Source organism: Castanea sativa, chromosome 7, assembly GCF_040712315.1.
Source record: "Castanea sativa cultivar Marrone di Chiusa Pesio chromosome 7, ASM4071231v1".
NCBI lineage: Eukaryota > Viridiplantae > Streptophyta > Magnoliopsida > Fagales > Fagaceae > Castanea > Castanea sativa.
In genome coordinates, this window is record NC_134019.1 from 4,605,568 (window position 1) to 4,631,042 (window position 25,475).

General features: G+C 34.4%; 1 protein-coding gene and 1 pseudogene across 1 annotated transcript; both read left to right on the top strand.

The window, feature by feature from the left end:
* The first annotated feature begins 150 nt into the window (after nucleotides 1-150).
* LOC142643882 (uncharacterized) lies at nucleotides 151-522 on the top strand. Its single transcript, XM_075818608.1, has one exon. It carries the CDS (start codon nucleotides 151-153, stop codon nucleotides 520-522), a length of 372 nt encoding a protein of 123 aa, XP_075674723.1.
* Nucleotides 523-8,685: 8,163 nt separating this feature from the next.
* Nucleotides 8,686-24,922, top strand: LOC142643883 (uncharacterized; annotated as a pseudogene).
* Nucleotides 24,923-25,475: the final 553 nt, after the last annotated feature.

Consider the following 25,475-nt stretch of genomic DNA (forward strand, 5'->3'; position numbering starts at 1 on the left):
AAAGCCCGGCTAGACGAAGCTAAGGGCGCATGGTCGGAAGAATTGCCCAATGTCTTGTGGGCCTACAGAACGACGGCAAGAACCCCAACGGGAGAGACACCTTTCAGGCTCACTTATGGCATCGAAGCTGTAATTCCCGTCGAGGTAGGTATGGCCAGCATCAGGCGAGAAGTGTTCCATGAGGAGGACAACGACGACCAACTTCGAATCAATCTGGATTGCTTAGACGAAGTTAGGGATAAGGCCTTGGACGTGACGAAGAAATACCAACAGAAGATGAATAAATACTATAACAAGAGGGTCAAGCTCAGAAGACTAGGAATTGGCGATCTCGTCCTACGCAAGGTGACTACTGCAACCAAGAACTCCGCCCACGGGAAGCTCGGTCCCACGTGGGAAGGACCTTATAGGGTCGTGCACTACTCCCGACAGGGTAGCTATCATTTGGAGACCCTAGACGGACAAAAACTCCCGCGACCCTGGAACATAGAGCACTTGAAGAAGTACCACCAACAGATGTAAATCAAGAGTGTACCGATTCCTCAAAATTAAATGAAATAATGGTTCAAATAATGTGTTCATACAGGTACCATCAATAGAAAGTCTCGGAGGCCCGCTACCAAAAACCAAAAAAAAAATTGTCTAAGTAATAAGATTCCGCATCAACGGATGTACATTACTGACGAAGACAAAAATAAAAAAAAAATTTTGTCTAAGTAGTAAGATTCCGCATCGACGGATGTACATTACTGACGAAGACAAAAAAAAAATTGTCTAAGTAATAAGATTCCGCATCGACGGATGTACATTACTGACAAAGACAAAAGCAAAAAATTTTGTCTAAGTAATAAGATTCCGCACAGACGGATGTACGTTACTGACGAATACAAAAAAAAAAAAAAGAAAAAAAAAGGAGATAATTTTTGCTGGTCAAGAACAGGTTCAAATGTCCGGATCGACATCGTCCTCAGCTGGGACTTCAGGAGTAGGAGCTTCGACAACTGGAACATCAACAGCAGGAAGGCCTCCAGGAGCGTCAGCAGCCGCGGCTTGAGCAGCCTCGTCAGCCGAGATTTCCCTGTCTACTTCCTCCATATCCAATGTCTCCAGGTCAATCCCAGAAGGGTGCTTGAGGCAGTACCTCCTTAAAAGCTCGAACCCTTTGAAGTACCAGCTGAAGAGCACAGAGTTGTACTCCTCCGTCTGCTGGAAACCTTCGATAGCTCTGGAGGCGACGACCTTGATCTTTTCCTTCGCAGCTGCCAGCTCCCCGTCTTTTTCAAGCACAAGCTGCTGCTCTACCTTCAGCTCGTCACTTAGCTTCTTGGCTTCCTCCCTGGCTTGTTGGGCGCCCTCCATCGAAGCAATTAGCTCCCTCTTTAGCTTTGAATTCTCCATCTCCAAGACCTTGATCCGGGAAAGCGAAGACTCAACCTCAACCTCCTGAGCAAGATACTCAGACGAAAGATGAACAGTCTCCCCCAGCACCTAAAAGAAAAAAAAAAAAATATACATGTTAGTTTATACACGGCAACATTTAGCTCAAAACAAACCAACGTAAAGAACAGACATATATGTTACCTGGACGAGCTTCTGGAGATGACGACCCATCAACTCACTTATGGGCATGCCCGAGAACACCTTTAGGTCTTCTGCGGTCACGACACCACGAGCCCGGTCCATCGCCAACTTCTCGTCATCCCAAATGGTCGACGAAGAAGTAGCCTCCTTCCCCCTCTCCGCTGTACGAGGCCTCTTCGAAGCAGGGGTCGGGATCTCCTCTATTGAAGTAGCCGGCGAGGCCGTCCTCGTAGTGTCGGCACCAGAAATCACGGGGGTTGACGAAGTAATCGGTGTGACGGAGGAAACTTTCCCTTTCACCTGGACCACTTTCTTCCCAATGTTGGACAAAGGTTCGTCCTTCCTCGATCGCATCTTCTCGTACATACCCTTATTGAATTTAGTCGTCATCTCTGCGAGAGAGGGAAGTATTGTAAAAGAACAGAGCAATTAAATACGAATATAGATTTGACGAACCCAAATACTTACTCCTTCCCTTCAATATCGAGACTCCGGAGGACGAAGGGAGATGGATCGGGGCCTAAGTTGTAAAAAGCGAGCGTCCTAGGATCTACCAAGTCGTCCCAGTTTTCGATAGACTGGGCATACACAATGGCTGCCTCAACACGCTCCTTGTACCTGCTTTTTAGTTTTGGTCTCCTTTTGACTGCCAAAAAAAAAAAAGAGAGATTAGCAACGATAACATCGGATTCAATAAGAAAAGGAAAGGAAAGGATACTGACGCACCTAAAGTCGGGGCTCCCCACCGACGAAGCAATCGGGGGATATCTCCCCAATCCTGGTTAGAGGGGGTCTCAAAGTCGTCCCCTGACACAAACACAAATCTGGACTTCCAGTATCTGAAGGACGAGGGTAAGCCCTTGACGATTCTGGTTCTTCTCTCCCAAGGTACTAGCTCATAATACCCATACTCCTTCGACTCTTTCAAACGGTACAAATAAACAAGCTCGTTTACCTTGATCATATCCCCATTAGCAGCCAACCATATCTCCATACAGTTGACTACTATCCTCCACGAATTGGGCATGAGCTGCCCAGGAGTGATACCCAAGTAAGCTAAAAGCTCCATTACAAACGGGTGAACGGGAAGCCTTAATCCACAAGTAAAAGCTGCCTCATAAAAGCACACTTCACCTGGGAAAAACTGACAAGCCCTCTCCTCGTCAGTAGGCCGACGAACCCGAACTCGCTCCGGGAACTGAAACCTATCCCTAAACCTACCCACGGCCTCGGAATCTAGCCCACACGCCTCCACGAGGGCATGGAAAGCCTTAATTTCTCTAAAGGACGACGCGGCAGTATCCCCCTCCATAAAATCACCACTAGATGATAACCCCGTCTCTAGATCACTAGACCTAACCTCAGACATCGGCCGTTGTTCCCTCACCAAACCCTCAAACCAATCGACTGACCGGCGAAGGAGGGGAAACAAATCGCCCAAAACAATGCCTAAGCTATTACCCGCAAAAACGAAACCCTCCAAATTGGGAAAAACACCTAAGGACCCTTCTAAACGAGCGAAAAGAAAGGAAATCGAAGGGCAAGTTTCTCTAACTTCTAAGCTACCGACCATGGACACCCAGAAAAAGCACAGGTAAATAGGAAAGTACTGAAAAAAAAAAAAAAACAAGCAGAAACCAAAAAGAAAAGGGAATCAAACACTTGCGAAGAAGAAAAAAGAGGAAAGAAAGAAAAATGGAATAGGAAACATACCTCAAAGAGAAGAGATAAGAAGTCCGACACGCACCAGCTCAGAGGGAAATGGAGAAATAGGTGAGAGAGAAAAAGCTAGGACAAACTGAGAATTAGGAAAAAAATGTAAGATAAAGCAAGGAAGAAGGAGTTTAAAAACCAAATGGAGGTGAAACCGAAAATCGGCGGGAAACCCAAGGGACATAATTCTCCGCCAACCACATCATGCCACGTGGCCACAACCCACGTAACACCACCACCACGCATTCAATGCGGCACGGAATCCCAAGAGCCAAAAAAAAAAAAACTGTTCGATTTCCACGATCGTCACTGACGACCGTGAAACCCGGGGGCATCTGATGGGACTGACGAAGTTAAACATAGACGAGGTGGTCTTACGGACGAACCTGACCAATTATCAGCGTCATCAGAGGAAGAGTTAATGTCATTAAACGCTGCCAATAAAACCTCAATCGTTACAAGACCAGCTGGACGAACCAATGGAAAGGCATTAACGCCCATTACTCCCCTAAAAACGTTATCAGAAGGATCATTAATACCCCAACGGGTATAATCCCCAAGGGTATATAAAGCCCTCACAACACCACAACAAGGTACGAAAACAACAACACAACTTTAACTAATTTTATTCTTGATATTTCAACTACTGCCTTCTTTCGTACTGACTTTGCCATCGAAGGCGCTGTGGCAGGCACCACACCGGTAACCCATCGAGTAAGTTCTTGCTCATTCAAGGTTGTCAGAGTACTGACGGGAATCATCTGGACGAATCCCAGAGGAACCGACGAGATACTGCTTCATCAATAACAATAGTTTTAAAATACGTAATATATATATATATATATATATATATGTATATACATCAATTAGTTTTAGATAAAATTATATAATGAATGTTATTTTTAAATGCTTTAACATATATAAATATAAAAAAATAAGAGAAATATAATACTTACAAAAAACTAAATGAATCTATTTTTTATTGATAAAAAAATAGAATGGCCCCCAAAATTCTATCCATATAATTCATAATATATTTTCTCCTAAAGTAAAAAAACCACACAATCCTATCTTCTTAACTCAATCAAAAAGGGTTTTTTTTTTTTTTTGGAAAAGAAAAAGAGTTTTTAACTAAATAGATTTACAAATATATTTTCATGAATATATAATAAAAATGCTCTTAAAGTTGATGAGTTACATAGGACAAAAAAAATATTGAAAGAGAAAAATGAGACACTAGTTCTTTAAGTGTTTGTATAATTATTTATAATAAAAAAATGAGGATGGCCATTAAGTAAAAAAAATTTTAACATAATGAAAATTTTTTGTTAATAATTTAAGGGAGGAGATGTACAGTAAGATATAATGTGGCCGCTCCCTTCCCTCTGACATTAACTTTGAAGGGGATAGTTGAATTTTAGGTAAAAATTAAGACTAATAATTTTTAATTAGTTTTAATTTTTAATATTATCATGCAAGTAAAACACTCCTAGAGAGTTGATTTCAGTATGTTTAATCCATTCAGCCACACAAAGAATTCCAGCCATACCAAAATGACAAATTAATTTTACACTCTTTGAAAAGCTAGGGCTTCCTCTTTGAGGAAACATATCAATAGATAGCCTTAGTATAGTAATACATTCATCACATTAGGATACTCTATTTATTTGTCGAGCTGAATGCAAAACCATTATTCACTTAGTCAACAAGGAAAAATTATAATTTCACCCCACTGTGGTTTAGTTCTATTACAATTTAGTCTATGAAATTTCAATTCTTATATCTAACTCCCTCAAGTACGGATTAAAATTAATTTTTTAGGTTTATTTCAAAATTTTAAACAAAAAAAAACGTAGTTAATTTGTGGATAAACAATTTACCCCTCTTGGTTTGGCTCAATCACAATTTAGTTCTATAGGTTTTCTTAACTGTTACATTTTGACCTTTAAGATTTGAACTAAAATAAAATAGCCCATAGTGGATACTTTGGATAAAATACTAACCATTTTTTTTTTTTTTACATAGAAATCAAATGGGACCAAATCCAAGTTATGGGGGAGGTCAACAATGATAAAACACTTCGCACGTATCAAAGTTCCAAGATATTGGCATAAATTTTTTTCATAATGTCTAGCTACTAAAAAAGAAGAAAAAAAAAAAAAAAGAATCAAACTTCAATATCAACTAATCTTTTCAACTTTCTCAAAAAAAAAAAAAAAAAAAAAAAAAACTAATCTTTTCAAAGAAACCAATCTAGAACCACGTACAACGTTAACATAACACTAACAAAGAAAATCTCAAGAGTGTTGTGGCATTGGGTATCGGCACAAGGGGCATAAGTGACTCATCTTCAACCACTTGAAGATACATTTTTCGTGATAGATATGCGAGCAAGGCATGCGAGTGACTTCTGAACCAATTCGAAACTCTTCCATGCAAATTGTACATTCTTGAATCGAGTTTGACCCTCCTTGAAACCTGACCTTCTCCAAAGCTCGAACGGAAGATTTCGCCGCTGGAATGGGCTTAGATTCATAAGTTTCTATGGAGTGCAAAAGTACCGTATCAACATCCGCCTCATCCTCATTCCTTGAAAACACCAAATCATGATTCGTGGGTATCTTTATTACGCGTTTCACCGTGTGCATTAGATCCACAACAATTGGCATCCTTGATCCCCTAGCCGATGCAACAACACTAGCTATTTTTTGTAACACAGGACAATGATATGTCTCTGGGATGCCCAAGTCGTGATACAAACAGAAGCGATCACCATTGTCACGCAACAACGCCTTATCTTCTTCGAACAACCAGGCGGATACCCTTTTACGAAATGTATTTTCGAAGGAAGCATGTGGTTCAGGACTGTCTCCTTCGTAGAACTCCACTTTCCGTAGACTACGCAGTTGAAATTTGATGGGGAAGACATTCAACATCGTCGTCTGAGATGGTGGCTGCTGGTGGTTGCTGCTGGTTTGGCTTTGCTGCCATACCAAGAAATTAGTATGGTCGATGACGGAGTGGTTTCTGAGTAGAGACATGCTTGATAGTCGTAAGAGGATGCAAACAACAAACAACTCTCTGAGAAAGAAACTGAGAGAGACTTTTGGAACGTAAGTCTAAGCCTATGTGTGTATATATAGTCCAGTTGGGATACCAAATTAGTCTCGCAATAGTGTTCTTATTCCTATTAGATTAAGGACACAAATTAAATTACCATATAAAAAAAATATTACAAATAATATGTTTCCTATTCCTCCTAGATTGAGGAAACCAAATACGTCTAAACTTTTATAGGGAAAAAAAATTGCAATGGTTAGAAATATATTAGATATATTAGTCCAATAGAGTAGGCTCAAGCCTAATTTATCTGGATGCAAATCAAGTCTCTTACTTATACTATAAGTTTATTAACTATAGTTAGTGATTGGTTAGTTTAGAGTTTAACATACTATATATGCATATATTAGGTTCATTGTAATACATAATTTGTACTATATAAACTCTCATATAATAAAAAATGCAGCCATTAACAGTTTCTTACATGGACATAAGTCGTCAAATTGCCACATAATTTTGTGTTCTTGTGTTTTCTATTTTATATATTTTTCTACTTCCGCATCTATTCTAGCATTTAACAGAAATTACACTAATGAGTGGTTTAACTTTTACTAACATCAATATTTAAATAAATCTTGATTATCATCATTAATTTGAGTATTAATTTGTATTTATTTAAAATTTTGATAATGGTGAAACAAAATCTAATTTGCTTATTTTAAATATGTGATATGATTATTTTTGATTTTATGCAGAGTCAACAAATATTTAAAAATGGAAAAAATAATAGGGTAAACAAAAATCAAATGGAACCAAATAATATTGAATAACCCCTTCCTCCGTTAGTTATAATTTATGTCTTTTGACTATAGCATTATATTTATATATTTATTTATACCTTTGATCTTCATAGTTCAAATTTATTTTCTATTTTCCTCTTTTCGGAAAGTATATTCTGAAATATGATAATTTCCTTTCGTCGAGCAACAATGAGTTCTTCTCAAGATTTAAAAAAAAAAATGTTCTAACTTTTTGTTTGAGAAGAATTAAATGTTCTAACTTAATAGTCTTGGATTGGATGTAAACCATGGTTTTAATAGTCTTGGATTAATTGAAAAACTCTTCAGTTAAAAATACTTAATTGAAACTTTTCAATGATTTGAATTAAAAGAAAAAAGTTTAGAAAAAGTAGTTATATGATTAAAAAACCTACTTCCTAAAACCGAATTACCCCAACAAGTGTTACAGCCAAACTTTACTTTTCTAGCTATCTAGTATCTACCCAAAACCACCCATTGGATAAGGGAGAAAGATTAAGGGTCCGTTTGGATTGATAGGGTAATGAGAGGGAGTAGAATAGAGCTAGATGAAAATAGACTAATTTTAAGCTAAATTTACTCTACTCTACTTTTCTTCCCTCCCCCTTAATCCAAACAAACCATAAATGTATTCACTTTCTTTGGCATCCAATTGCCAAATAAGTAGATACTAATGCAAGACAAATAGACTAGGACGGCATTTTTATTTGAGGAAAGAAATAAAAAATAGTCCAAGGTTACTTTTTAGATAATTTTTTTAGAGATAGGTTCAAGTTACCCCTAGTGTAACTCTAAAGAGTTACACCTTTTTTAAACCATTAGATTTAAATAGATCCAACGGTTAAAAAATGACTATAATTATTACAAATATTCTGATTAAAATCTAATTAATTACCCTCATTTATTACCTTCTAAACCTATCTCTAAACCCAAAAAAAGTTTGACTTCTGACTCTCTCTCTCTCTCTCTCTCTCTCTCTCTCTCTCTCTCTCTCTCTCTCTCGTCTAATTGTTGTCTAAAAAGGATTCTGTTAGAGTGGTATGAGCGGCTTGAGTTTATCATTTTTGTTGATGATTGGAGAGCAATGATATTATAATCATACTGTACTCATAATAGGTTGGTTGGTGGTACAAAAATTCAACCAAGGGACCCAATGAGTCAGAAGTTCCAATGAACAGAAATAAAGGTGACCTTGCCACTCTTTTTATATATGCAAGTGCAAGACCAATTGACAGTCCCCTTATTGCCTTATGATTGCACTGTTCTGATGATCATTGAATTACAGGCATTATGCCAATGAATTTACAGCACAGTGGTCTGTGACGTGCCTCTATTTATCTCTTTAATTATACCATTTTGATATTGTATTTTTGTTATTAGGAATCAAGTAAATAGATAAGGGTAGGATAGATTATTAGTTTAGGCTTTAAATCAAATTATTGGGGTGAAATATGGCCAGAGCACACTATATGATTCTGGCCAATACAATCAAGAAATTATGACATTTAGGAGGATGGCACTTGGCAGTGACAGCTCAGATCTTGATGCGTACAGTGGACCATACAATTCTAGAGAAATGCCAAAGTTTAAGGATGAATATTCAAGTTCTGAATCAGAAACTCGAGCCTTTAATGCACGTAGTGGTGAGCAACGATATGGCAGCACAAGAGAAGGCAGTGCCCGCCGGTTTTAACTACATGTGATTCCAAATGGTTTTCTACTGCACATTATTTGACCCATATAGGGCACTAGAAAAGGTAATATTTGCAAGAGAGGCCTTTGTAGAGTAGGGGAAGCTTAAATTGAGAGTAATACCCTGTGGAGGTGGTGGAGGAGAAAGAGAGGGAGAAACGCAGAGAGAGAAGCGTAAATGAGAGAGAGTCAGAAGTCAAACTTTTTTTGGGTATAGAGATAAGTTTAGAATGTAATAAATGAGAGTAATTAATTAGATTCTAATCTAAATATTTGTAATAATTATAGTTTTTTTTAACCGTTAGATCTACTTAAATCCAATGGTTTAAAAAAAGTTACACAATATGTAACTTGAACCTAGCTTATTTTTTTAAAGTACAAAAACCTACTGTTGTTTCAAACTTTTTTTTAAAAATTTATTATTTTTACATATTACACTCTTAAAGTTTGAGTTAATTTTAATATTATCTTCTAAATTTTCAAAATTTTGTCTCCTCTACTAATATTACGTGGTTGGATTTGCTCCATTCCATCTATGCATTGTGTTGGACTGTCCGTAAAGACCATCATGTGAGATAATTGGTTTAATGAAATTATGACATTTCATTTTAGTTTATATTTACCATCTCAATTAAATAGTCCAATTTTCTTATGAAAAGTCTTTGAAATCTAAAAATTATAAAAAGTAATAGTAAAAAAACGAATCACCAACTAGAAAGCAACAACTTTTCTTGAAGTACTAGGAAAAAAAAAAACTTTAAAATCTCTAATCATCTATCACCTTCCAAATAAAACCACTAAAATCAATCTAAAGTTTACAACAATTGAAATAAAATTATTGAGCATTAGAGCTCGTAAAGCAGGGCGTTACACTTCTCCTCCTCGATGTTCCTCAATACACTCTCCTCGGCATCGATACTCAGGTACTAATACCGTATTCTTCTTCTTCTTCTTCTTCTACTTCTTTGTTCTGTTTGCTTTTACTTATATTTAATTATCAATCAATCAATCAATCAATGTGGCAGATGTTTTCTGTTGTGCTCGCAACCTAATTATTTGAGCAAGAAGCCTAGCAAATGCAACATTTCTAGTAGAAAGTAAACATACATGTGACCATCTAGTTGATGCATCAATTAAAATCATAAAATACTTGAATGGACCACAAGGTGGGTGTATTGGTCCACATGTATCACCCAGAATTCTTTTTAAGAAAGATGGACACTCAACAACAATCTTTGAATGTGATGGTTTGGTAATAAATTTACCTTGAGAACATGCACTACATGGATAATCACTAGATAAAAGAATATTCTGGTTCTTTAAGGGATGTCCGTGAGAGTTTTCAATAATTCGATGCATCATTATTGATCCTGGATGTCCAAGACGATCATGCCAAAGCATAAAAACCTTTGGGTTCGAACACTTCTGGTGTGGTGTATTGCAACATTTGTTTCAACTGTTCTCATTGTAGTATAATATAGCACAAAAGAGAAAATGGGCAGTTTTTCTAATATGAGCTTCTGGCCCGATACTATTAAAGTAATATAAATAAATTCTTCACTGCCTTCGTTATTGGTTTTAATATGATAACCATTGTAAATTTCTGCTTGATTTAGAAGAATACAAAGCATCATTAATACAAAGTTTTGTGCCCTTTGGCAACATGATAATCGCTCCTTCAGAGCCTTCAATTACGTTTGATGAACCTAGTATGGTATTGACATTGGCTTTGCATAATTTTTAAATTTGAAAATATTTTTATTTTTAAGGATTGTATGAGTTGTTGCACTGTCTGCTAGACACAAATTTTCTCTATTCATCTTGGAATTGATTTTACTAGTATGACCCATGCATTTTCACATATGCAAAACATAAATTAAATTTTATTACTTTAAATATAAATAAAACATATAAAAAAATACTTATTTTAATGTCATAATATAATGAAAGAAAAATAATTATTTGGTATGGACATTTCCATTACCAATCATACTTATTAGAATACGATAATATAATAAAAGAAAATAATTAATTGGTATGGACATTTCCATCACCAATCAAATTATCAAATTTTCCATCAACATTCTCAAAGAAATCAGAGACGTTAAGATGAGTCATATCCACTCCATTTGAAAAATCAAGATAATTCATAAGATCTTCAAGATCATTATAATTAGAAAAGTTCATTTCAATTCCCTTTTCCTTTTCTTTTATGGAGGCTTGGTACAAATCTACCAAATGTTTAGGAGTACGACAAATACATGACCAATGACCTTCCATTCCACACCTATAACACTTATTTTCATGATCCTTTGATGGTTTTCAGTAACAACTCATTATTTTGTTCAGCCACTAAAAGATAAAACATTAGTTCATAACACTTTATGAACATATGCATTCGATATTGCTACTGTAGGAGCACATTCGAAACATGATATATGTGTCTTCTATTATATGATTTTAATTGTGGGTTGATTGTAAAGTGCCAAATTAATTCACTTGCACCTTTAATTTATTGCAACTTTAGTCATACTAAGCTTTTAGGATGATCAAGTTCTTCTAGAACTTGTGATTCTCCTAAAGAGTCTTTTATTGTAAAGTACTCAGTTTTTATGTAAATAATAACAAATAAAAATTATTGCTTTTGAACGATCCTTTTGGGATACCCTGTTGCCATCCATAATAATATCTTCAGGATTTATTACATCAACATAGATCTCATCAAGATTTATTGCTTCCAGATGAATCTTAGTACCAAGGATCCATGATAAGGAATTATTGCCTAAGATGTCAACAACAACAAATTCAAGCTTTGTAAGGTTTGATATTTATATCAAATATATAATTACGTAAGTAATTAAATAAACAAATATTTTTATCATACAAAATTCTAATGAAAGAATGTTATATAGACATATATATTCAAAGTTGATTCATACACGGTACATATAACTATTATTAAGTTGCTTTATCACAAACTATTTTTAATAAAATATTTTTAATCAATTAAATGTGAATCTCATAACGTGCATCTCATAACAATATATAACAATAGAATAATGTGAATCTCATAAAATTTTTAATCAATTAAAAATCATTAAAATTATAAGCATAAAACGTAAAGACAAACAAATAGGATAATTACTAATTCCTTAAAAAGAAAACTTATAGTGAGTTGAGAAAACTATACAAATAATCTTTGATGATTGAAGAACAATAGGAGGACAACTTCCTTTCCAAAGATTGGGTAGAAGCTCGTGCTGATAAGGTGTTGTAAAATGATAGAAATATATAAAACAAAGTAAAAGAAACAAGAAATATATATTGATAAACTCTTATATTCAAGTTGTAATCCACAATTCTTTTGATTTCTCTTAGATGTGTGTACAGTAACAATATAGTAATCTCACATATATATAGGACCTTAGAATGCTTGTAGAGTTTATGAAATAAGGTTGTAATAATGAGTACACTTATGGATATACATTTCTCCTATAGACACTTATGGATATATATCTCCCCTATAGACTTTACACATCCCAAATAACCTTTTCATTGCCCAAAGTTTACACATTTCAATCAAACTTTATTTCTAACAAATAAAATAAAAGTACATTTTTTGCCTAGAAAAATTGAATGCTTTATATTTAAACTAGTCATATTTAATTTGCCTTTCTGTTTTACTATTTACCTTTCATATGGACTAAAAGAAAGGGATAAAAATGAAAATTCATTTTTCGTTTTCTCTTTGTGCGTCACGTGCACGAGACGGGAGAGCCTTCTAGATGTCTCTCAGTATGGATCCGGACACAGCATTAAGAGCTCGTAATGCAGGGCGTTACACTTCTCCTCCTCGATGTTCCTCAATACACCCTCGTTGGCATCGATACTCAGGTACCATATACTATATACTATATTCTTCTTTGTTCTGTTTGGTTTTACCGATATTTATTCATCAATCAATCAATCAATCAATGTGGCAGATGTTTTCTGTTGGGCCTGCTTTTAAGGGCATCAAGATGATTCCTCCTGCTTCTCATTTTCTTTATTATAGTTCATCCACCTGGTTAGGTTACTTTCATTGTCAGAAATCTTATGTTCTTGTAATTTAGTTATTGTATTTTTATGCGATTTTTGTCTGTAGAGCAATTTTGTAATACTTGTTGCGCACAGAGATGGCAAGGATTTCTCACCAATTATTGGTTTCTTTATCGACGCTGCTCCTTCTGAGGGTTCAATTCGCTCCGCTCTTTGTAGAATCTTTCATTTTGTTTAGTACTACAATTTATAACTGTTTACATCTATTGCAGTGTTAATGTCAATGTCATATTGGAAGCAGAAACTTGATTAATCTAGCTGTGGAACTGTGCTTCTAGTCTTGTCATGTTGATTTGTGGTGCATTGGACAGTTGGAACATAAGATAAATAGAGGGCTAAGTAGCATTCATACCAACATGAGATACAGATGCAATACTATGATATGTGAGTTCTTGAATTATTATGGTACAATATGGTGGATGCATGTTAATTTGACAAATCAAATAATATGTATTTCTGCATACGTATTTCATTATTTTTTCATTCAGAGGATAAACAAGGAATAAATTTAAAACTGATATACAAACAATAATGGATATGGAAGAACAAATATCTTGGGCTAGCATTTATGTTTAGAATAATATCCACAACATGGATAAGAATGCTTCTGTGGAATCACTGTTGGAGAGGCAGGTGGAGGGGCAGAGTAGGAATTGGCGTGTGGAATTCATAAGAAATTTTAACGATTGGGAGATTGATGAGGTGGCTTCATTTTTCCATTTGTTAGACTCTCATACTACCCTTGGGGAGGGGAATGATAGGATGATATGGAAGTTAAATGCATGTACTTCAAGGATTTTGTCTGAGAATCTCATCAAGGTAGGCTTTTCAATGCTGAGTAGGTGTTGTATGTGCTGCGGTAGTGGGGAGACTATGAATCACCTCTTGATTTGTTGTAGCATAGATTTTGAGTTATGGAGTTTTACCTTTAGGATGTTTGGGTTTCAGTGGGTTTTACCCAAAAAAGGTTTTCGATTTATTGTGTGGGTGGCGATGTCGTGGACCAAATTTGAATATCTGGAATCTTATTTCTTTATGTTTGATGCGGACTATATGGAGAGAATGAAATCGGCGTATTTTTGAATATGTGGAGTGCACGTCTTCTCAAATAAAAGCATCCTTCATTAGTTTTCTTTATGAGTGGTCTTTTGTATTGGGTCTTACTGATAGTAACTCTATTCACTCCTTCATAGAGTCAACTCATATGTAGATATTATCCCATTGCTATTCTTTAGGCTACTTCTTGTTTATTTTCATGGTGTATTCTCTTTTCCACAACATACACTATTCATTCATATCCCTAAAGCAACATCTTTAGATGTGTTATTCATTCCTTCAAAATATTTTTTAAAAATAAAGCAGTTGTATCCTCTTTGTCTAATATTTGAATCCTAAAGTATTTTAAAGAGTATTTATAAACCCGGTTCTTATTAAGAAAATTTCATTATAGGCCCAAACATGTCATGGCCGTGTCCTTGTTGTATCACCGAAGTATCCTGCGATGATCTGAATGTATAGGAAGCATATCTGGTCAAGTTGGTGGGTCCAAAACATATCCTAATTGTACACTTCAACTATTTGATGCATCCATGCTCCTAGATAGAGGATCTAGATCTTTTCCAAGTTCATTAATAACTATTTTCTCTATGTTTGAAATGAGGCTTTGATGGAAAGCACGCGTTTGAACTGTAAAAATAATAGGCCAACATGATTTATTATACAAATAATTAGGTAAATCAGCCCATGTTATGAAGAGAGAGAAAAGCTTCTTTTTGACACAGTTTGTATAAAATTGTGGCTGAGAGAATAAAATAGAAACAAGTAATTGACATCTTTATGTTATCATTTTCAGCATAGTTTCCTACTGGCATCCTGCCATTGCATAACAATAAGGTTATTGTGTATTTGCCTTTTTAAGCATGAAAGCTTAGATAAAGTGAGCTTTTTTTAAAATGTGATACTCCCTTGTAACTGGAGAATAATTGATTAGATTTAACCAAAGCCCACTTCATTTTGCCAATAATTGATTAGATTTAACGATAAGCTATTTTCAAAAGAGCTGGAAAATTGGCACCAAGAATGATGTTCCTCATGTAAATGGCTGCAACAGGTAATTGTTCGTAGGTGGGATCAACAACAGGAAAGATTGGTCAAAGTATCCGAAGAAGAGGTTTGTGACCTTTTTAGTTGCACATACCATTTATTTATTTATTTTGGTACGTGATGCATATAGCTACTAGTATGGGGACAGAGTCAGACTGATGTATTTTGCAACCTGCATGGATTTGAATTCTGGCCTCAAGTCTTGACATTAGTTAGGGAACTTGTGCCCTTTTAGGTTTTGGCAAAACAGAACTTGCTAACCTGCTGCATTTTGGAAGCGCTACCAAGCAAGAAAAATCAATCAAGCATCCATTTTACGAAAACGTGATTCTTTTCCCCTCTTTGCAATCAAATACTTATAAAGCTTTGCAATCTTGTAAGGAAATCAAAAGATGGTTTTATTTAAAAACATTTGAGCATTTGACCAAGTATGTCAGATGATTTATAAAGTTGACATCAGAGTTAGTTGTCAACTAATTTTCCAATAGGGGTAGAGACAGGATGGTTACATCTAAAAACAAGACTAACCTGATGTCAATTGATTGCTTAATGCAATTGCACTATTGGTTTTCTTCTTGTCTTATTTCCTTAAATTGGGTTTTAATCTGTTTTCTAAATCAGAGTTAACTTGAGAATTGACTGCCCAAAAACATATTATAGCAAGTATACAGTTAATAACGCGAGTTACATTTGGTGGTGTTTTTGACATTTCTGTATCATGTCATTTTATTGGAACGTATTAGGTGATATCTCTTAATATGAATTCTAATATTTTTCTGACCTACTCTAACCATACAAAAGTTGTAGAGTGCCAAGAGCCTTGTAACTCAACTAGCTCTTCTTGGTGATTCCAACAAAAACATCTAGGGTTCAAATCCCCCTTTCCCCATTGTAACTATCGAAAATACAAAAATTGTGTAGTATTGTGAGAATTCTAATATTTTTCTGACCTACTCTAACCATACAAAAGTTGTGGAGTGCCAAGAGCCTTGTAACTCAACTAGCTCTTCTTGGTGATTCCAACAAAAACATCTAGGGTTCAAATCCCCCTTTCCCCATTGTAACTATTGAAAATACAAAAATTGTGTAGTACAGTGAGAATTCCAACTTGACATAATACTTTCACATGGTTATGTTCCCCTACTTAGTAGATCCTATTGTTCAAATTTATACAAGTGGATGTTCAACCCTCATAATATATTCTGCTAGGAGATCACTTACAAGATTTATAACTATTATGCCACTCAGTTTCACCAAGCTACCTGCTTTGAAGCTTGAAACTTTGCTTTTGTGAAGAATGCTGCTGAGTCTCTAAAGTCTAAATTTGAAAATCTTATTGATCTGTAACTGTGTTTGTTTTTTCTCTCTCACTTTTCCTATTTTAAGGAAGAGAGATACTGTCAAGCAGTTAAAAGTTTGGAGTTTGACAGACAACTTGGTCCTTACAATCTAAAGCCAGTATGGAGATTGGAAGCATTTATCAAATTACATTACAAACAGCATTATTGAACGGATTGGTAAGTTCCATCTAACTACACTTGAGGCTCTTAATACTGCAATCTATTATGAGTTTCTTTACAACTGTCACTTGTGTTTGATTTATTATCTATTTTCCATCTGCATATATGTTTCTTTTTCAATCAATTTGAGTTTTTTTTTTTCTTTTCATGTTGTGCAATATTTAGATGCTTCTTGCTCACTGATTTTCTGTTCTAGTTATGTTTCTTATGAAAAATAGATTAAACAGATTTGAGACTAGACTTTGAAGTTGGAAAATGGTAGACTTTGAGATGGACTGGCACTAGGCAAATGGTGGAAATTAAGCTCATAATTATCTAACTAAAGCTGGGAAACCATGTAATAGTAGAAAGCTTCAACGATTCAGAGTAGTGTCATGCTATGGGATACATGTTATATGTCTATAGATGTGTGCAAATTTCTCATCAATTTCATTTTGTGTGGAGGAGTTATCATCTAAGAAGAGAGAATTAACCATTTCTTAGAAGGAGTTCTGTTTTCCAATAAGGTTTATTGTAGATACCCTAGAGAGTGAGAGATAAAGGTATTCTGTCCTTGCATTCAAGAATAGGGTGGAGGATGAGATTGGTTCAAGACTCACCAGGTGTGTGTGCAAGAATGAAGAAATATGAGGTTGTGGTCATTTTTGGTGAGTGGATATCTTGGAGGTTTCACAATTGAGAGGCACATGTAGTAGTTAAAGTTGAATGGAAACTTTTGGTCTATTGCCAGGAAAAAATATACTGGGGCCATGGTCCCCAAGCTCCTCAAAGATACATTTAAGCAGTAGAATTTGGTACTATTCTAATTTTTCCCTTTGAAAATAATATCCTGGCCTACCAAGCTTTATGCAATTTATCTGTACCATCATATGTTTAAACAGTTCTACTCCTAGGCCCCCTTGAAAGGTTTCCATTGTCCATCCCTCTGGGTGTATCTAAGGTACAAATGTGTCTAGAATTTGTCATTTAACCATCATTCTAGTATACATCAACTTTCAACTTTGTCCAACGTAACTCTTACATGATATGAACTTTGACACTGATCACTCAAAATATACATTGATTCTTTATTTTCTATGCCTTATGAGGGACTAAAAATGCGCGATGGGCTTTCTGTAATGAGTCTTTTTACAGCCTAGGATTTGGTGGTGTGGGAAAAAATTTATTGTGTGTTGGTGTTACATGTGTTTGAGGGATGGAGAAGTATTCTTGAACTGCCCACTTAAAAAGTCATTTGATCCTTTGATTTTTCCTTAGTTGGTATTTATTGGTTTTTGCCTAAATTTTTGGGTAGAACTTACTGTGGCTTGGACACCATCTTCTTCTTGTTTGATATATTACATTTGCAAGATGTGTAAAGAAAGGGCATTTGATCGGGTGGAGTGTTGCTTTAGTAAGATAAACGGCTTGTGCCACTCAGAAACTTCAATAATGTTATCTGTTGTTTATGCTGCACCTAATGTCTACCATTATATCTTTGTTTTAATTGGTTTAGATCATGAATTCTATTTTATTTTTTATACCAGTTATCTTCAGTTATCTTGATTCTTTGTTTACTTTGAATCTTTGGTTTAAATTTTGAGACTAAGGCTTGGTTTTTGTTGTTTGAATTTATGGTTTGTGTCTTCTGATTGTCAATTCTGCATAAACATTTAAATTTAAATGATTCATTCAACATGCAGAGCCCATTGGAGGAGAGATCACTGTTGCATGTGAGTCAGGGATAGTTACAAACACTCCTAAAACAGCAATGGAGAAAGCACTAGATGAGCAGATGAAGTCTAGTAAGTTCTTAACATCAATGGACAATTCTCAGAGCAGAAGATGTTACTATACATCAATTCCCCGTGTTATCAAACAAAAAGGAATACATGGGCAAGAACTTACTTCCTTGAATATTGACAAGGTAAGAGATCTTAGAGACTTAGACATGACCTCAACAGATTTTTCTACCATTTAGCATTTGCTGATTTAGGTTTTAAATTCCACTGATCTGTTCGGACACAATTGTTAGAAAGTTTGCTGATAAAGGATTATGGAGGTTCTGAATATGTACTTCTTGGAGAGCTGCAATTTGCATTTATTGCGTTTTTGGTATGTGTAGACCTTTATAAAACTTTCATTATGTTGAAATTGCTGTTAGGTTTTATGACATCTGAAAATTCGGCAGATGGGACAATCACTTGAAGGATTTCTACAGTGGAAAGCTTTGGTTAACCTTTTATTTGGATGTATTGAGGCTGTAAGTATTCATTTGGCTAATAGTTTTCCATTGATTTGTTGAACAATTTTGTGAGATTGAATTTGTTCTGACCTAATGTCGTGAGTAAACTTGAAAGGTGTAGGCATATTGGGTCCTTTTGTGCCACATGTCATCTTATGCTTTCATAGCTTTGGTTTAAAGAAAGATGCAGAAGATGATGTGATGATTCTCTTCAGTGCCAAAAACTCGACTTAATCTTTTGGTATAATTGAAAACATTGCCCTGAAATGCACACAATTGTCATTGTTTTCATTGATCTCAGAACTTCATTTTCAAAAACATGTGTGGAATATTAATTGATTTAAAAATACCTCAAATCCATGTAGTTTCTTGTTACTTTGTGTAGGAATTCTAAGGCACTTTATGCTCTAGGGCCAAAGTTGTGGTTTTGATGGTGCAAATTGCCAAAATTCCTCAACTTTTGTCATTTAGTTGAACAAATGTGGTTGGAACGCAAACCTTTTCTTTTAAATGATCTATCATACAAAAGACTTTTCTTAAAAGTTTCAGAACATCATTTTCTTTTGATATTTGGACTTCAGGTCAATTTGGTGCTTTTATATCATGGGACATCAATCTATTTGTAGGTTTTGCGATGCAGGAGCACAACCAGAGATTAATTCAATATTTACATTTGAATTTTCATTGTATTACTTCATATTCTAAGTTTTTATTTATTTAGTTTGAGTTATGATAAAGATTAAATTTCATATCTTAGGTAGGGATTAGTTTAGTATTTGGATTAGTATTTGAGTTCAGTTAGGATTCATTTCATGGATGTTTGTCTTTATCTCTTATTTTTTTGGAAGCTCTACAAAAGCTCTAGATTTATTTTGTAGGCAGACTATTGAGACTTGATTAATGATATTTATTCGCGCAAATTGCATTTGTGTTTGGTGTGTGATTCCAAACAATCCTCAGGTGGTGAAGCCTAGGCTGTCTTGCATAATTTTGCTATTTGATATTGCAGACAGCATTATAGTAATTGCGGCATTGGTCATTGAATAGTGACACCATCATTGTTAGAATTAGAACGGCATAATCTTTGTTGGAGGTGACTCAAACATATTCGTTGATGCTATGTTGTGGAAGTTTTTAATATCTATTTATTGTAGAAAATTTCACTTGTTTCTGAAATAATTCATGGGTGATATCATGGTTGTATGTAGCTATATAGTTAACATATTATTATGATATTGCTTGGAGTCCTATGTGGTTTATATTTAATAACTTTATTTTAATTTTTTAAATGTTGGGAGGATTTTATTTTTGTTAAAATGTATGTCTGAAAGTTTATATTTTTAGCAGCCTTTTAGCACAAGGACTCAACTATTCACAAAGGTAATGCTCTTTTCTTATTTATTTATTTTTAAAAAAAATATTATTATTATTTTTGGTAAATAAAAGGGAAATTGGTTAAATTATTATTATTATTATTATTAATTTGGTAATTAAAAGGAAAATTATTATTTTTTAAAATTTTTTGATAATTCGATAGTTACAATGGGGGAAGGGGATTTGAACATTGAATGTTGTTATTTAAAACACGAAGAGGTATTAGATGAGCTCTAAGATTTTTGGCTATTTTACTATCTGATTTAATGTGCGGAGCAATGGTAGCTTGGGCAGGGGCGGTTCTACATGTTGTTCAGGGGGTATTGGGAAGAAAAATTATCTATATAATTTTTTTTTTTTACTAGTTTAATTTAATCTGAAAATACTTTTGCACACCTTGACTTAAATCATGCACGCCTGTGGCTTGGAACACCCTGATCACATATTAGCTCAACCCAAAACCAAACAACAACACAGATATGACCATCCCCAAACCAAACAACATAGATCTCTCTCTCTTTGATCTGATCGGATCATTGAACTTAGTCTCATGAATCTTATCTCTCTTCTCTATTTGTCTTCGTCTCTTTGTCTCTAAGAGTAAAGAGCGAGTGTTTGTGAGTTGTGAGTATCTCTCTTTTTATCATAAATTTTTATTATATATGTGAGTGTGTTTGATATTGATTGTGTATTATTTTTCAAATTATTTTTTTATTGTTATAATGTTTCGTGTAAATTGTGGTTTGTGAATATTTGCGTGTATAGTATAAATATGATATAACTTTTTATAATTTAATAATTAGGAAATACTAAGTGTTCGTTACATGTGTGTATGTATTGTTATAGTTATTATGTTATAATAACTTTTTATTATAAAGTTACATTCAAGAAAAAAATAGTAGAGTTAGTGATTGACTGATTGTTCATGCATTTGATTTGTCAAGTAGACATTTAGTGTGTTATTTATGTATAGATGAGTGTGCTTGAGTGGGTCTACAACTAGTAAAATGTCAATGGGTTGAGTTTTGTTATTTAATTAAAAATATTTTTATAAAAACAATGACAAATAGATAATGACAACTATATACAAATAAAAACATTATACAAACTTGTCACACTTACCCATATTGACAATAGATAATGACAATTGATTGTAAAACCCGTAGAAGGAAATTGTAAAACTTCATGTGCGTGTTTATTTATTTATTTTTTTGTGTGTCGATAATTCGATATATTCAAGTTCTCTTTTTATAAAATTTTGTTTTCAATTTAAATATTTTAATGACCCTTTGAAAAAAAAAATTCCTAGAGTTGCCATTAAGCTTAGGATGTAGCTATTAAGGCATATCCAAGACGCAAATCAACCCTACAAGGTCTTTGGCCCTTTGCCAACTATTTTCTTTTGGTGATTTTGTTTTTCATTTCATCATTGTACTCAATGTGGGGCCATTTTGTTTGGTAGACAATCGGACATTGTTACTTCGTTAATAATAACATCGATACACTAAATAAGAAAGGATAAGGTTGTTTGATAGTCTGGCCTAATTTTCAAAAGCCTAATCAGTTTCAGTTTGCCCTTTGTTATATGTTTGTGTTATCAAAAGTTTTTATTTTAGTTACTTCTTTGAAGTCCTCTTCTTGCTGAAGGTTTTATTTCTGATGTAGTCCCTTATAAATTGAAGTTTTTAACTATGATATTGGGCATGTAATAAGCTTCATTGGTTTATCAGGTTGTGACTATATTTGCAACATCTGTAGTTAACTTGCATAGAATTTCCTAGTATGTTTGATTTGCCAAACTAAAATTTTTGATGTATTGATATTTGGGAGTAGGGTGATTTGAACTCTGGATGTCTTGGTTGGAAACACTAATAAGTGCCAACTAATTAGCTACATGGCTCTTGGCAATTCGCCAAATTAAAATTGCATTTTCTTTCTTCATTTAATACTGATTAACACTCAATAAATGTAATTGTCCTATTTTCGCTGTTAGTTTTATATAGAGCTCTGACAACTTATATAATTTTGTGCAGTTCATTAAGGTTATCTACTATCAATTGAAATTTGGGCTTGAGAAAGATCATACAGATACCAGTGGTGCAGCAACCGGGGTATCCGCTCTATTGGATGATTCATGGTTATCTGCTGATAGCTTTTTGCACCATCTTTGCAAGGTACCTCTTTGAGGTTACTAAGTCATTGTTTAAATGCATGATTGTGCTACCATGCTTAACGGGCATTTTTGCAAATTTACAATTTCCCTTGTTGATATAACTCTTATTGGCAAGTCAGATTTCAAGGCTTTCATTGATCGAGTGAACTATTTACCTACTCACCAACATTTATCGGTCAATTTGAGCAACTTGCTTAAAAAGCTATAAAAATCATTGCTTAGTCAGTTTTAATCGCGTTGATTGAATTATGTTTCCATCGTAACATTTTTACTTGTAAAGAAGAATTGGTAAGTTCATCACAGATTGTTGACTAATTGCTGAATGAAATTGCAGGAGTTCTTTTCATTGATGCTAGATGCCTCATCTGTTGATGGACATCTGCTGTCTTGGGTAGGAACACTAATCCTGCTTCTTCGTGTTCATCATGTTTGATTCTCTGTTGGTTTGGAGGTTGGAGCTTGGGGCAACTTGCTTGGCTTTCATTTTCTCTTCATACACTTTCCTTTTAGGCATTAGCAATTGATTCTCTGTTTTGGTCTGCATAAGATTATGGATTATCAACTCTGCAAATTAGATGTTGTGTATTTATTACTTTAACTGGTTATATATAGATACACGCATATAACATATAAATCTGCCTATACAAAAAATTCTTGTCAAGGAAATTTGCTTCATTAATAAAACCAGGCATTATTTCGTTCACATTATTTACAATTACCAAAAAAAAACATAAATCTCTCGTTAATTCCAACTCAATCATTTATGATTTTGATTTTGAATGTTTAATCTTTGTCTCTTACCAGCTACAAGCCTACAAGTTCATATCTCTAGTGTCATTTGATTCGTTTCATACTGGGTAGCTAGATCTTAATACATTTATGGAATATTGAAAATTTAAGTATGTTTTAAGATGATATCTTGCAAATTGAAGTATGCATTTTTTGATTTCCTTGAATAAGGATGTTTACTTTCTTGTTTTTAATATATAGAGACAACTCACTACCCAGATCTTAATACATTTATGGAATATTGAAAATTTAAGTATGTTTTAAGATGATATCTTGCAAATTGAAGTATGCATTTTTTGATTTCCTTGAATAAGGATGTTTACTTTCTTGTTTTTAATAGATAGAGACAACTCACGTATTTTTATAGGATTGAATCAATGACCTCAGCCTTTATGCTTTATGGTGGGAGACATACAATCAATTCTAAACTACCATCTACACTTTGTAAGTTTGGAGTTGTTGTCCATCGACAATGAGAATTTGTAATTTACACCCTCAAATATGAAATCAATGTCAAAGTGTCCCTTCCATCGTGGTCTGTCTCATTTTCGCTATTAATCCACTCAAATATGACATCAGTGGTTGCAGTGATTTACCCTGGGTTAGCCTTTAAGTTTGTGGTTAGGCTGGCCATACACACTGGTGATTTGGCGGCTTTGAGATGTTGGGCAATGGAGCTTGGATGGGTTGATTTTTGGGTTTGGGTTAATTTCTTCTCTTTTTATTCAAAAGGACGTAATTTTTTGGTGGGTTAGTGGCAAGAATGAAAAGACGTTGAGGGACAAAATGATAGCAACCCCAGACTTAAAGGGTGTAAATCATATTTTAGTCTAGAATCAAATTATAGTGGATACCTTGGAAAATAGTTGATTTGTCTTGGTTTTAGATGACTGATAGCCCGATATGAATTTGTGATATCAATGCCATACCTGTAATGGCTAGTGATGGCTGAAATGCATGACATGAAGGCCAATAATGGTCAATATTTGCCATCTGGTATAAAGGCCAATAGTTGTCAATATTTTGATATTTTTCAACAGTCAATGGTAGCTTCAGCTGGTTCTGGTAAAATTGTGTTTGTGACTCCCAATGTTATGTAAGGGCCATTACACTCAATTTGAGCCATATTAGTTTTAATGCATTTTAACACTTCGGTTGAAGTCATTTGGTCCATAGCCCATAGGAAAGGAGTTTGTTGAGCCTTCACTTGAGTGAAACTTCCCGTAAGGGAATGTAAAGCTTTCACTTCATTGCAAGTAGTTGCTTTCTGCTACTTACGACAATTTGTAATGTCCTCTCTTTTTATTATTATAGACGAGGAAACTTAAAGAGCTACTTGAGAACAATCTAGGGTGGGAGTTTCAGCTGAACAGTGCAGTTGATGGAATATACTTTGAAGAAGATGATGAGGTTAGTGTGCATCCATATTAAAAATTTGATCTATGAACTTTCTCGCTCATGATCTCATCTTTGCTCATTGTTCAACTTTGCAGTTTGCTCCGGTAGTAGAGATGTTGGATGAACCACGTTGTAACTAACTTCGGCAATTGAAGATAGGGATTGTGGTCCTCCATCCCATTACTGTAAACACACTTTAGTGATACTTAACTTGGTTTACAATATTTCACTTTCTTGCCAATTTTTATGGCAAATTCTTTTCAGTTTTCACTAGTGCAGAAGATATAAATATTTTTGTATATTATGATAAAAAATACTTGGTATTTATATGGATGATGTAATAGACTTTTTAGAATAATGGTTATGTTAATTTCTCCCACTAGTTATCAGCTTAAGATTTTGGCATAAATTGGTAATTGATTATGGTATTGGTAATTGATTATGGTATTAATCACTTATTGAGGGAAAGTCTAGGCTCACACATAAAGAGGTGACAGAATAATGGTCAAATTATTAAATTTTCTATTTCTTTTTCAATTTAAAGATGTGCGATGTTCAAGCTTTTTAGGGCGATTTTGCATTGCTAATGTTCAGGATTTTCTTAAGACATGATTCCATAATGATTTTTATTTGCCAAGAACCTTATAGCTTAATGGATATCTTCTAGTGTTTTTAATAAAAATATTTAGGGCTCAAATTCCTCCTCCCATTGTAATTATTGAATTATCAAAAGTGAATTAGTTATTATTTATTTGGTAATGTAGAGCTTTTAGAAGGGAGGGAATGGTTGTACGAGAATTAAAAATAATAAAAGAAAAAGAAAATAATTGTTATCTTAAGTGATAGTTCAATTGTTATGGCATTATTTTGTGCTCCGTACATATGGTTTAAATCTTATTTTTCATACTCCCACTATTTATCATCTAAACAAA